Here is a 14,747-nt window from a genome sequence, read left to right as displayed (position 1 = left end):
TCTAAAGTACCAGATGAACTGATATTATCACTTGCACAAGCAACGTATCAATATGTAAAGCTAAAGACAAAATGTAAGTAGTACCGAATGCAAGGAGTTTACGTGACGTATGGTTATGGGACATGCCCCATCCCATATTTCGTATAGATCTGCGCCACATCAGCTATCCTATGAATTGACAAGCCCACAAACTCTTCGTAGCCGAGTAGTGCAGACTTCCGAGTACTTCCTTAGCTGCTCCGAGGTTGCATATGTGGTGCTCTTGCTCGAGAAGTCTTGAAATCTTCAGAAATAATCTTTATATATGAGGTGCGATGAACAATCGCACTCCATATGGAGTTACCCCCGAGCCTTAGGTTGAATCGAAGAATTCAGATCGAGGGTCCATCTTGACTCTTGAATTCAAATATTTTGTTTTTCAAATAAATTTGAAAAACAAATCCTCGATGACACGTACCTAGTAGCCCCGAGCCTTGAATCCAAATCCCAAAATTTGGAAAAGAGGTCCAAAATGTCGTGTTATAGGGTAAAATATATTTTTTGACATTATAATTTGGTGAAAAATTCGAAAGCCTCTTTTCTTCAGAATAGGTCCCCGAAAGAAAGACTAATACAAATAGCTTTCCAAAATACCTTCTGAAGATACTGTTCGGGAATATATCGCGTACAGAACCGCTTCGACTAACATTGTTTTACCAAATTGCCATCCCACCAAGTATTTAACCCGACAGTGACCTAGGGTTATGTTCACTTGCAATTTTACTGCATATTCCGCCGCCTTTGCTTTTCATTCCTCTTACTCCATTTCCGAGCATACCTCTGCTATTTTTTCTTCATCCTAGCCCCCGAGCATATGCGTTCCAAACATCTCGTGACATTCAGGATGAACAAGGGCGAAGATAGTAGTTGTGGGGAGAAAGCAGAAGCGCGGGGAGCAGAATCAACCGGATGAAAGATCTTCATGGGACAAAAGTAAGTGCTTCGAGGCTGATCTCCTCCAATTTGTGAAAAATGGTCTTCTGCAATCCAAAGAATCAATCTAATGGCATAGTGTCGAGGGGAGATTTCTCCATCTGTAGGAGACACTGAATCTGTTTTGTTTTCTTCTTTTGTTGAGCGCGGCTTGGCCTTGCTAGCCTGCGATTTCTTGCACGGTTACTTGCGCTACTATGGGATCCAAATCCACCATCTAGACCTGCCTTCCGTCTTGCATACACGTAGGGTATTACGCATCTCGCGGTCCGAACCTGTTTAAATCTTGTGTTGCTTGCACCATTGTGTTCTTGGTCTCGACAATTCCCTACGATCAATCCTCTACCTCAGGTATCCCTAGGTAGGCTTGCTAGTAAAACAAATTTTACAATGATTGAAAAATTAAAAATAGTCCATCAGGCTGAAATCAATAGTTGAGACATGAAAGGTACCAAGATATACCTAGAAGAAGGTACCAATCGGTACCGAAATAGGTGGGATCCATACCAAAATAGAAAAGATACCTACCGTATCTCTAGGTACCTCTTGATACCTTACAAAAAAAAAGGAAAGGTACCTCCTGGTATTTTTCCAAAAGGATCTTCTCATAGATGTATTAAGCACCCGATGAACTGACGGATTGACGGACAAAGTACCAAATGATCCGGTACCTACCCTAGCTACCAATCCCCCGGATCATCTGGTACCACTGCACTTTATCAAGCCATTGAAGCAATGACTCATTAGAGTTGCTGGGTATATATACCCCCTCGTCCATTTGGAGTTGCTGGAGACTAGACGAAGCTCATACATATTGAAAAAGACAGCCAAGCCACCATAGTACTAAAGTGATCATATCAAAAACAATTAGCAGTTGCTTAGTGAGAGTGATTAATGCTAGGTTAAACCCTATGTGAGAGAGAGAGCAAGGTGCTGCCACCTTGTACTTGATCCTTGGAGTGAATCAACCTTATAATCTCGGTGCGCCGGTCCCTTTGCCACTCCAGAGTATGGCAAAAAGGACAAGCATGATATAATTGTCATCCATAGGTATTTGGTGACCCATTTGACTAGACACATACTATAATTACATGAGCCAACAAATTAGCATAGAATTATACTTTTTTTCGTCGAAGTCACGTTTTTAATAGGTCTGTAGCAAAAGACACCTTCTAATGGTGTGCTCCATCTAATTTGCCAGATTCTAGTCATACCACAAACATTTTTTTTCATTGACAACACACCGCATTTTCGCACGTGCGTGGTAAAGAGAGAATATTGCCCTTCTCTTTCTTGTCTCACAAGCGCTCGGCGATATGGAACACTAAACAAATAAGACATGATATGCTAAAGTAGATTAGAGAAAATTTCTTATGTTCCATTCAAACTCATAACCATCCCTTCTATGCTATTGAAAATACAATGCTATTTTATTTTCATTTGTCCCTGCATGCCACTCAAAAATGTTCCATCAATTAAGTGATGGTAGGAGGCCCGGATCTCATCTGAGGATGACATATGGGACCAGGCGCTTTTTTTGCTCCCGTCGGCTCTTGCAGCCATCCTGACCTTATTCCGGTGGCTTCAGGCTTCAGTTTTCGTACTTGTTCCGTTTCCTCCTCCTCCTCCTCCTCCTCTTTCTTTTTCTTTTTACTCTTCTTCATTCATGGTTGAAAATTGTTAGGGGAGGGGGGCTCCATGGGGGTAGGAGGGCTGGAGCCCCCTTGCACCCCCTTGGATCCACCCCTGGTCGTCGCAACCGCTCTGCTGGCTATGGCGGCCTTCGAGTTGCTCTTCTCGTGGTGTGGCTTTTGCAAGCCGACCTGCATTGCTTCGATGCCACGCCCACGCTAGGGGTAGGGCCGGTGGAGTCAGGATTTAACATTAAGGGGGGCAAATAATAATTTAGATAACCTTCTAGGAAGTGAATATACATGGATGAGCACCTTGAGCGAGCTCTAGTGAGATGAGGCTTGAGGGGTATGTGGGCGAGTAGCTCCGATCTAGGCTTCGGTGAGGCAACATTTGAGGGTGTACAGGCGAGTATCTTGGCCTAGAGATCAATTCGCATTGGATGCTCTTTCGGCTACCCGCACCTAGGGACTAGGGTCGTAACCAACAAAGGCAGGTGTCGAGGGGCTTCAATATAGGTGGATGGATTCATCCCATCCTATCACGTTCTCCAACCAAACACACATTTAGATCAAAACTAAATTTTTAAAAGAAAGTTGTGCCAAATCTTGAATGATAATAATAAATATGTAGTAGAGTATTATAATTATATCCAATCCCAATTTGAAATATTGGACCATACTAAACTTTTCTCTAAAAATAAGATCTTAAATTATGTCCGCTTGAGCTCCGCCTCGCCGCCATCCTCTGCGTGCTCAGGCTCCCCCTCGCCACCATCCTCCACATGCTCCACCTCACCTTGCCGCCGCCCTCACCCTGCGCAGCAACATCTCGCCACCATCCTCCACCCGCTCCGCCACACCTCGCCGCCATCCTCACCCTGCACACCTGCATCTCGCTGCTGTGCCACGCAGTCTGGCCGCAAGTTGCGTCACCATCCACGCGACTGCGCCTCACCGTCGTCCTCCGCATTGCGCGATCGTGAAGAATGGGGCAGTGCCGACTATTGTGCTGCGTAGCTCCAAGGGCAGGGCCGCACGGGAGGCATCAAGGTGGCCGCGATGCTGAGGGGGCGGCGCGGCGTTGAGCCATTGAGGAGGTGGCGGCTGGATAGTGGATAGGGAGAGAGATTGGTGAAAATTAGGGTTGGGGAGAGAATATAGCGGGCTTGGGCCGTGCTGCCCATCGTGCTCATCGAGCTCTGGGGCATGCTTGGACATGTCTAGCGGGCCGACCTATAGGCCCAGGCACATCCTGCCTATCGGGCCCATGCCGCCCTAAGCCCAAAAAGCCTTGTGTCAGGACCGTGCTTGGCCCGGGCCATATAGGGCTGTACCTCTGTGCCCCCATGGGCCTCGGGCCTTCTAGACATCTATAGACCACGAGACGCCAGGCAAGTCCTCGTCGTGCTGTTGCTCAGATCTAGCGGTCTTAAGCCCCATTAAATAAGGGATAGAAAAAAGATCAAAGTTCGATGGTAAGAAAGGGAATGCAATATTTTCAATGGTATAGGAGGGATTATATTAGTATACGTTTTAATAGCATAGAAGGAATTTTCTCTATGGACTAACACTATTAGGAATGTCTGGAAATTGGTGAACCTTCTTTGCAAGTTATTAAGTAATGCAGAAGTTTTACTAGTTCAACGGTTGACATTCATCTATGAAAAAAATTCGAGAACAGCTGGTGTAAAATAATATAGGCCCTGTTTAGTTCACACCCCATAAACCCTGTAAACACAAAAAAACGTCACATCGAATGTTTCGACACATGCATGGAGTACTAAATGAAGTATATTTATAAAACTTTTTGCATGGATGGGCTGTAAATCACGAGACGAATCTAATGAGCCTATTTAATCCATGATTTGCAACAGTGATGCTATAGTAACTATCCGGTAATTATTGATTAATCATGGATTAATTAGCATCATTAGATTCGTCTCACGATTTACAACCCATCTGTACAAAAAGTTTTATAAATAAACTTCATTTAGTACTTCAAATTAGTAAGATTTTATCGCAAAATTTTTTTGCGTTCGAACTAAACACGGCCATAGTGTCACATTGTTGTCATTGTCATGCTTGCGAGAACGTCGTCAATGGAATGCTTCTTCAAAGCGTGAGCGAGTCGTGTGAATTGTGCCTTGATCCCGGGTGGTAAGAGCTACTCTGGACTTTGACTAGTGACCGCCGCGCCATTGATTGCCTTGATGCTGGCCGTCGGAAATTTTAAAGTCATTCAGCCACGAGGACCAGGCATTTTACTTTAATTTGACTGTCCTTTGCTGTAAACGGGCATTAATTATGTCATTGGAGATGACTCAGACTGTCAGACTTGACCCGTGCAAGACAAGCCGAGCTGATCCTGGATGCAGCTTCCTCCGCATATCCCATTAAAAGCCCAGTCTAGACTTTGATCGAAAGCTCCCCTCTCTATATATAGGTGAACTTGTCCATAGATGCTCTGGAGCGCTGTCATTTGGGCACGCCAAAGTCTGGCATGCCAGTTGTTCGCTTTATTTGTTGCTAACTCCTGCCCTCTCCCAACTCGCGGAGCACAGTGTAGAACAACGTAAGAATGTCATCAAACACATGGTTTTGCCAGATTCGGCTCCTGATCGTTGTCCTCAGTTTATTGGTCCTTGTCAGCAGCAGCAGCCTTACTGCAGGTAGCTCAGACTCGGGGCATCCTTGCCCTGGTGGTGGTAAGTACCGAACACTGTACTGATCCTGTGATACTTTTCTCCTCATCCTGTGATACCTTGAGGCAAAAAGGGAATTATTTGTTTTCAGTTTTTTTTTATCGAAACATGTTTCATGGAACAAACTTAGAAAAATGTGATCACCAAAGTCCTAGTGGGTAGGTTCCCCTCGAAAAGATCTAACCAACTAAGATATCTTCATTCATATTTCTTTTAGAAAAAAATTGAGCCTGTAAATTACCTATATGCTGTCCACTTCGCCTGTAAGGCTTTAACACTATCTGAGATTTCACAAAATTACAGAAGGCAAAATAAAACAATTATTTAAAGATGAAACATGTTTCTATTACTTCAATCACGTCAATAATGTTCTTATACTTAACTATATCACAGAAATATATTTTGATTTCTCTGTGACATTTTTCTCTTTTTTTAATCAACGGCGTGATTTTGACCTTCATTGCAGATCCGAATAACCGCTGCGCACCATCGTGCAGTCCGTTCCTACCTTCTTGTCAATAGCACTTGGGAGCCCGGGATCTCATCCTGATTCTATACAATGCATAAAATTTGAGAAGATTATCTGGTTTCCTTTGAGCTCATCCTCATTCCACACATTTGAAAGAGACTGCATTTTCCATGTCCGTAGACTTGAATAAATCAAATAGGCTATGTTTCTTGTAATAGGAATCAATATATCAAGGACTTTTAGTCAAATTTATTCCTTACGGTGCATTTGTTCGACGGATTAGTCATCCGGTTCATGTCACTTCCGCTCCTTATAATGTCGCCCTCCACTTTTCCAACGGACGACTTGGATGAATAAAAACACATCAGAACTTGTGTGAGACACACTCTACTCATCGAATTAGTCCTAGGTGAAAATTGGCTGGGGACACTGTTAGAACATGTCTTTTGGTGTGCCCTATCGAAAAAAATGTGACTATATCAAAACGACACTACAATTATATATAGCCCAATTGATATTGGACATCGAAACCACTAATGGAAAACAAGCCAAAGGTCCAGGCCAAAGGTACCAGCTCATGTTGCAACCGGTATTAATACTAGGCATTGGTACCGGTTGAAACAATAGCTGGTACTCTTGGCCTGTGCCAAGCGCCGGAAAATTGCGCTGCGTCAGAAACCGGTACCAATTGAGTATCAAAGATACCGATTAATTGTAACAGCCCACGGACTGAGTGGGCCGGGCCAAATTCGCGAGCCACTGTAGTATGCTACTGTAGCGTCGGGATTTAGTCCCATACTGGAAGTAGAAGTGAACCCAGACCAATTTAAATACCAGGCCCAGGGAAGCTAAATAACTCCGGTTGCAACCTTTTGCGCGAAGCGAGGACGAAAGCGCAAGAGAGTTATTTAGCAGGTGTGGTTTACTCAACGTGCAGAGTAGATCTTAGCCGTTATCCCGGGGCAGGTCGTTACATTAATACCATGAGCCGGTTCCGATTGGGCAAAGCATGAATGGCACCGGATAATGGCACAAACTGGTGCCTTTGAAGCAGACATTAGCACCGGGTCAAGTCATGACCCGGTGCCAATGCATGTCTTGTCGCAATATTTTAAAGTCCGTGGCCGTCGGCAACGGAGCTCTCATCTCTCTACCCCTCATTTCTCTACCTCTCATCTCTCTCATCTCCTGGAGTTCGCCGCCGTGCACGGGCCGGCAGCGGAGGGGCAGGGCCGAGGAGCGGCCTCCCCTGCTCCCTCCGCGCCGCCCCTCCCCTGCCCCGGCCCTGCTCACCGCGGCACATCCACCGGCAAGGTCCCGGAGGCGGAGCAAGGGACCTCTCCTCTCTGCCGCGACTGCTTCAACTCCTGTCCAACAGAGCCTCCCTCAACTTCCCTCTCCGACGACTGGGCTCACCTCGACGAGACGACCTCGCACGCAGAAGTCGTCGGCGATAGCGGATTGGTCCTTGACGAGGCACGGGTGAAGCCGCTTCGTGCCCACGGAGCTGGAGCTCATCCACCTCCTCTCCCACCGGATCCACCATGGCAAGCTCCCTCCGCCGTTCGACCGCATCTTCCACAACCTCCGAATCCTCGACTACCACCCCGAGGAGCTCTACGGTATCAGTCCGACCCCTTCCCTTCCTCCCCCGAACCCTCTCCTGATTTGATTTCTCTCTCTCTCTCTCTGACATAGAACCAGAAGGAAGCGCGGCCCCTGGGGACAAGAACCAGAAGGAACTGCGGCTGGTGCGCGCGGCCAGGGGCGGCGGGTGGAACCTGCGGTGGCCGAGAAGGAGGGGCGGCTTCTTCGCCGGGAGCCGGCCGTGGCCGTGGGATTTTTTTTACTTTTCTGATTTCTGAAATAGAGATGCATGTTGTATGGATTGCATCTATCTTGTGAACAATTTGTTGAATAATTTGTGCGATCTATGAGTATTGTGTGTTCATCAATTCAATATTCTGTGTTTGATTGTTTCGAATGAATCGCTGGAACGGAGAGAGGATGCGGGGAACAGGGGGAGGATGCAAGCGAACGGCGTAGCGGCCTTTGTACCGGTTGGTATTCCAACCGGTACTAAAGGAGGTCATAGGCACCGGGTGATTTACCCGGTGCCAAAGACAAACTCCATTGGTCTCGGTTTCTGGGTACCGGTTGTAGAACCGGTACTTAAGGCTCATTTCAACCGGTGCCTATAGCTCTTTTTGTAGCAGTGAACATATTATTATAGAGAATTTTACAATGATTGAAAAAATAAGAGCCGTCCATCTGACAGAATCGTACGATGGTCAAGATAGAAAGTATCTAGAAGTACCTAGACTAAAGTACCTGGTGGTACAAAAATATGGAACCAAGTACTAAAAACTGAGACTGAATACTAATTTAATTTAATTTAATTTTTGTAAATATCTTTCATTGATCAATGGTCAGGAAAAATTCAAGACAAAAGTACCTGAAAGTATTTAATTAGTACTCTACAATCATTGTAATAAAGCTCATTATTATATTAAATTTTAATACGAAGCCACTGAATTTACTACTCCACCTTTGCCTCTGTTTTACTCGTAACATATCGACTCCAATCGGCTGTCTCTCACTCCATCTTCTCCAACCCCAGCGGATCGCTGGTGTGCTCCCAAGACCCTTCCTTTCGTCTATTGTCCGAGCAAGCCTCGTGCCCGCATGCTAGCTGAATGCCTTCCAACTCCTCCCAAGCGTCCGTGCTCGCCATGCGGACAAGCCCCTTCCTCACCGTTCCTTGACTCGGGCTGCCATGCGCGAAAGTGCTGACTCCCTTAGGCATCCCGGCCGGCCGTCCTTCACTTCCACCGCATGTTGCGCAGAGAGCACCACCATCGGTGAGCTGCACAAGCTGTAGATAGGGGTGGTAAACCACTACTACGAAAACGATTTGTAGAAACGATTTTTTTTAAGAACGGATCAAAATTTTACCCATTGCTACAAATGGAACGGGATTACTGTAGCATCCGACTAACCCCTAAAAAAATATTTTTAGTGGCAGGTCACCCCCTCACCTGTCCCTAAAAAGCAGCGTCATTTTTAGGGGCGGTTCATGGCATCACCCACCCCTAAAAAGAACATTTCTAGGGGCGGGTGACGCCATGAACCACCCCTAAAAATGGTGTCATTTGTAGGGACGGATCATGGCCTCACCCGTTCCTACAAATACATTTTTAGGGGCAGGTGATGGCATGGCCCGCCCCTACAAATAGTTGCACACAAAAAAAAATCATAATTTTTCATATGATCTTGGGTGAAGTCAAATTTTATATTAAAATTGTAGAGAATGACGAGATCTAAAACTTTGTAGTTGATAACTTTTTCATTTAAGGTCATCTAGTGGTCCAAAAAATATTATTAGTTCTCTAATAGCTATAACTATATATATAGTATCTCATAACTCAAGTGATACTTTAAGGTTTTCATAATCTTAACCTTTACATATACTGAAATATATTTGACATATTTTTTTTCTATAGTTCACAATAACCATAGTGTTGAAGTTTCACATTTCTTTAATTTGTTTTGCTATATATAAAAAATTAAATGAATTTTTAGATAAAATAAAAAAATATTTTTAGGGGCGGGTGATGGCATCACCCGCCCCTACAAATCAATTTTTGAGTTAATATAAAAGAATAACATACCTCATAAAGTCACGAGTGCTTGTGTAGTGTAGTGGTAATGAAGGTACGCGCGAGGCTGGAGGTAGGCAGTTCGAATTCTAGGTGATGCAAATGTGTATGTTTTGTCAAAAAAATTGTAGCTTGACTAGGATAATTTTTTTCTTTTTTATTTTGTTGTTTTCAATTTTTTATAACTTTTTTGATTTTCTGGACAAGGATTTATAGGGGTAGGCCATGGCATGACCCGTCCCTAGAAATCGATTTTTAGGGATGAGTCATGCCGTGACCCGCCCCTAAAAATCATTTTTAGGGGCTGGTGAATTATCCGCCCCTGAAAATGCCATTTTTAGCTGCGAAAACTAGGGGCGGGTACCGTATCCGTTCCTAAAAATACGATTTTATCAGCCCCTAAAAATCATTTTTGCAGTAGTGGGGTCGATTTTTAAGGACGGGTCATGCCATGATTTTTAGGGGCTGTTGGATTATCCGCCTCTGAAAATGGCATTTTTAGCTGCAAAAACTAAGGACGGGTATCGTATCCATCCCTAAAAATACGAGCTACTTAATGCAGTCACATCAATTCTCTTTTGAAGTGAGAAGATGTAAACCCATTCTAACTAGAAAAGAGCTACTTTAATGCAGTCGCATCTATTCTCTTTTGAAGTGAGAAGATAATAAACTCCACAAACTATGTCATTCTTCCACAAAAAAGGTGATGAACAAGGCATACATAGGATCTCACATGTATCTGAAGTCCATCAGACCTCTTCTTACCACTGGTCAAATGATAGCACTTGAAGGTCTCAGGCAACCACAAATGGTGACAGACGATGCGAGCAATATATTTTCATAGCAATAGGTGAGCATGTTCTTTTCATAACAAAGGGCCTAACAAACGTCTCCATGAAGAAAAAGAGACATTACCGATGCCATCTGGCCCAATCCAACATACCAGATCAAGGATTTCACCTGGAGCTCAAACTAGCGAAGTGTGAGGGAACGGTAACACCTCAGCAAATGTCAATCAGGGTAAACGATGCCCACAGCAAATTAGGCGCCAAAATAAGACAAAGCAAGCAAACTAGGCAAAGGCCATCATGCTCTACTATTATGTGAACAGCAGAAACAACAGTCCTTTTACTCAACCGTGTAGTGCTGCAAATGCTTCTTTGATTGTGATGACTTCAGCATAAACATCGTGCATTGTTGGTCGATCCTTTGGTATCTCCATAGAGCACGAAAGACCAAGTTTAACAAGATGCACAATGCAGCTCTTCACGCCATCTGTAGCATTATTTCCATGGTCCAAATTGTTGGGCACATCACCATCTTCAGAACTTGGAACGATGAAAGGATCTAGAACTTCAGTAAGCTTTTGAGGAAATGCTTGTTCCACGAATTTGTGAAGGTTCAGACCATCAGTGAACATCTCATCTGTTGGACGCTTCCCTGTGAGCATTTCTAAGATGATAATTCCGTAGCTGTAGACGTCGCCTTCAGTTGAGAGTTTGCTCCCAAAGCCGTACTCTGTTAAAATTTTGTATAATTGATCAAATAATTTAATCTCTTAATACTGTGAAAACCATATGAGAATCTTGTTAAATACTGGAAAGTAAAACATGAATATAGACAAGAACTGTCATAATATTAAAAAATTCTAGTCTTTTAACAAAAAATTCTCACCTGGCGCAATATATCCTATTGATCCTCTTGGTCCCAGTAAGCTTGTAGAACTTTGATGGAATGAATGACTGAAGTCGTGAAGAAACTTAGCTAACCCGAAGTCAGCAAGACGTGCACCCATGACATCATCAAGAAGGACATTGCTGGGCTTTAAATCACAATGGGCCACAGCAGGCATGCAATGGTTGTGTAGATAATCCAAAGCAGAAGCTATATCCACTGCTATCGTTATTCTGGAGCCCAAACTCAATGGGCTTTTCAATCCGTACTTGCTTAGCTTAGTAGGATGGAGCCAGCTCTCTAGGCTACCATTAGGCATATATTCAAGAATAAGAGCTTTGAACTGCTGTCCTGATGCATCAAATGTTGAGCATGCAGTAATAACCCTTACAAGATTGCGGTGTCGAGTGTTCCTCAATGCCTCACACTCCGCAAGGAAGCTCTTTGGTGCGCCAAGTTGGTCAAGTTTGAAAACCTTGACGGCAACTGTATGTTCTTCAAACTCAAATCGAGCTCTGTAAACTAATCCAGATTTTCCTGAACCAACCAAGTTGGATGAGGAGAAACCATTTGTTGCTTTGACTATATCAGCATATGACAACTTTTTCAATTCCTTGAAGGATGGTTGAGCTTCTCGTTTGACTTTCTTCTTCTTTAATAGGATGACAGCTAAGCATGATAACAGGAGCAAAGAAAGAGCACTCAATCCTAGTACCTTCAGAATTTTGGCAGTATGTTTTTTTCTGGAGGCCTTTGAATCACAAAGTGGCAGTTTTAGCAACGGACTGCTCCCACATAACTTCTTGTTCCCCTGAATGTACACTGTGCTTTTACTCTGAAAAATCCCACCAGTGGGTACTGGACCTTCGAGGTTGTTGAAGGACAAATTGAGAAGGTTCAAGGAGCTGAAGGACTCAAACCATTCAGGTATTGCTCCAGATAGATTATTTCGAGACAGATCTAGCTCAATAATGCCTCTCATGTCAGCGAAAGAATTTGGGATTTTCCCTTCAAGAAGGTTCCCTTCCATGTGGAGGGACTCCAAGTGGACACACTGGCCTAGAGTGGAGGGAATTTGTCCAGACAACTGGTTATTGGAGATATTGAGGAGACCAAGATTGGTCAAGCCACCAATCTCAAGTGGTATTGGACCAGAGAGTTGGTTGTGGGACAAATCCATGCCCATAGAAAGGGAGGAAAGAGTTAAAAGCTTCTTTGGTATGCGACCATCAAGGCTGTTCCATGAGAGGTTCAACATTTCTAAATTTTTGCAGTATCCTAAAGCTTCTGGGATTGGGCCACTGAAATCATTTTCCTGTAGATAGAGCTCATTCAATTGACTTAGGTTACCAATTGAGCCTGGAATTTGCCCGGAAAGTTTGTTCTGTGGCAAGCTTAGTAAAACTAACCTTGAAAGATTTCCAAGTGTATCCGGGAGGCTTCCGATGAATTGATTTTTCCCCAGGTAAAGAACCGTAACATTTGTGAGGTGTCCTATCTCGGGTGGTATCGTCCCTGATATATTATTTCCTGCCAACAGCAAAACCTTTAAGCTGTTCGGAAGACCACCGATGGAACTTGGCAACGTTCCTTGGATTTTGTTTTCTGATAATGATAATTTGACCAACCTCGTGCAATTGGCAAGTGAGGAAAGGAAAGACCAATCCCCGGCTTCAAGCTGATTCATGCCTAGATTTAGTTCCTGCAGGTTGGGAAGAGAACCCAAAGAAGGAACAATTCCATGGAATGAATTGTACCGTAGATCCATGACCATAAGGTTGGTTGCATTCGCTAGCGAAGCAGGGATTTGACCATGGAATTGGTTCTCTAGAAAGATCATTTTTTTGATGCTTGGAAGGGTGAAACCAATGTTATTTGGAATTTCCCCCTCAAGGTTATTTGCGCCTATGCCAAGGTATGTGAGGGTTGACATATTGTAAAGGGAGGTTGGGACAGTTCCTGACAAATAGTTGTAAGTCAGGTCCAGTGCTTGCAGGTTTGGAATGTTACCTATACTCATGGGGATGCTGCCTTCAAGATTGTTGTATGCAAGCAAGAGCCTGATAAGGGAAGAAAGATTCCCTAACGAAGAAGGTATGGCACCTGAAAGATAATTTGAAGTCAGAATGAGATGCTCCAAGGGAGAGTCAGTGTGCGAGAGAGCAGGTACCGACCCCACAAATTTGTTCATCGCAAGGGATATTATTTTGAGTGATCTGCTATTTAGCAGAGCATATGGAATCTCTCCATCAAGATGGTTGTTTGTTAAGTCCAGTACTTGAAGCGATGAACTATTAGCTAGGCAAGATGGGATTGGTCCGGTGAGGCTATTATTCGTCAGAACAACAGCTGTAAGTGAAGATTTGCATCCAAGTGAAAGGGGAACTTCTCCCATCAGACTATTTCCAGCAAGATGCAAAACTGAAAGGTTCTGGAGCATCCCGAGGCCTTCAGGGATACCTCCATTGAGGCTGTTATGTTGCAAGATGAGCTCCTGAAGATTTAAGCATTGGCTCAGGTTTGGAGGAATCACTCCTTGCAGGGAATTTCCACCAAGATCGATGATCTGGAGGAGAGAACAGGAGGACAGTGTGTCCGGAATCGAACCACTGACATGGTTGGAACTGAGGTTAAGGTACTGCAGCCTATTTAGTTGGCCAAGCTCACGAGGGATTGGACCACTAAGCTGGTTATTTGGGAAGTGGATTCTTGCGAGGAAAGTGAGGTTGGCAATACAAGCAGGTATTTGGCCATTGAGCTCAAACGACCCGAGGTCCAGGGCAACAACGCGAGATGGGCGCGTCTTGCTGCATCTAACACCAAACCAACTGCAAAACTGAAGAGAATCGTTCTTCCACGAGGCTAGCTGCCCGACAGTGTCAGAGAGATGGGCTTTGAGGCAAAGGAGGGTTTGGAGATCACTATTGGGTGGTGTTCTAGTATCAAGTGCTGAGGCAAGGACCAGGAAGCTCAAGAGAAAGGACAGGAATAGGACAGTGGCCAGGAGCACTGACGACCTGAGAGTTCCTAGAGGAGCCATATCCTAGAGCAAGCCTTCAGGAACTCCTCTTTTTGTAGTAGTGGTAGATGTGTTGATGAGACTTTGAGTTGTGATTTCTCATGGTTGCGAATATGGTGCATATATAGAAGGGTATGGCCACTTGTATCCGTGATTGACTGACTGCTTTGAATAAGTAGGAGTTGGAATAGGCAAGGCTGAGCCACCAGCCAGCGGTTATTTCCCCCCTTTGGTCTCATCTAGACGCCCTTGGAACAGTGCCCTGGCCATGTACACGCACCACTGCCAGCGACCAGACAATTGATATCATAACAAATATCAAATAAGAAAAAATGGGAAAAGCGGCAGATTAATTCAGACAACCTAGAATCAGAGAGCCGTCAACATACATATGCAAGTTACAATCACCAGGAGTTGTTGAACCCTGCAGGGCAGCAGCAAGTACACATGCATTTTTCATGTCCTTGAACTCGCTAAGGTCATCTTTCGGAAAAAAACTTGCTAACACTACTTTAAAAAATGATTTACCGTCACTTTTTTAGTACCTTCCAGGCGGATAAAAAAAATAACCGCATCGGTTAATGCCGGTCATTTCTTATTAACCGAGACGGTTATAAA

At 44.3% G+C, this 14,747-nt stretch overlaps 1 protein-coding gene across 1 annotated transcript; it reads right to left on the bottom strand.

Annotated features, from left to right (window-relative positions):
* Nucleotides 1–10,258: 10,258 nt before the first annotated feature.
* LOC120703759 (receptor kinase-like protein Xa21) lies at nt 10,259–14,282 on the bottom strand. The gene is made up of 2 exons (XM_039987928.1): nt 11,111–14,282; nt 10,259–10,954 (listed from the first exon to the last, which is right to left on the bottom strand). The coding sequence occupies exons 1-2, from the start codon at nt 14,148–14,150 to the stop codon at nt 10,569–10,571; spliced, it is 3,426 nt and encodes a 1,141-aa protein (XP_039843862.1). The 5' UTR covers nt 14,151–14,282; the 3' UTR covers nt 10,259–10,568.
* Between the last annotated feature and the right edge of the window lie 465 nt (nt 14,283–14,747).

The sequence above is a fragment of the Panicum virgatum genome, chromosome 4K (genome assembly GCF_016808335.1).
Source record: "Panicum virgatum strain AP13 chromosome 4K, P.virgatum_v5, whole genome shotgun sequence".
In the NCBI taxonomy this organism is placed as follows: domain Eukaryota; kingdom Viridiplantae; phylum Streptophyta; class Magnoliopsida; order Poales; family Poaceae; genus Panicum; species Panicum virgatum.
This window is presented reverse-complemented; position numbering and strand designations above follow the sequence as displayed.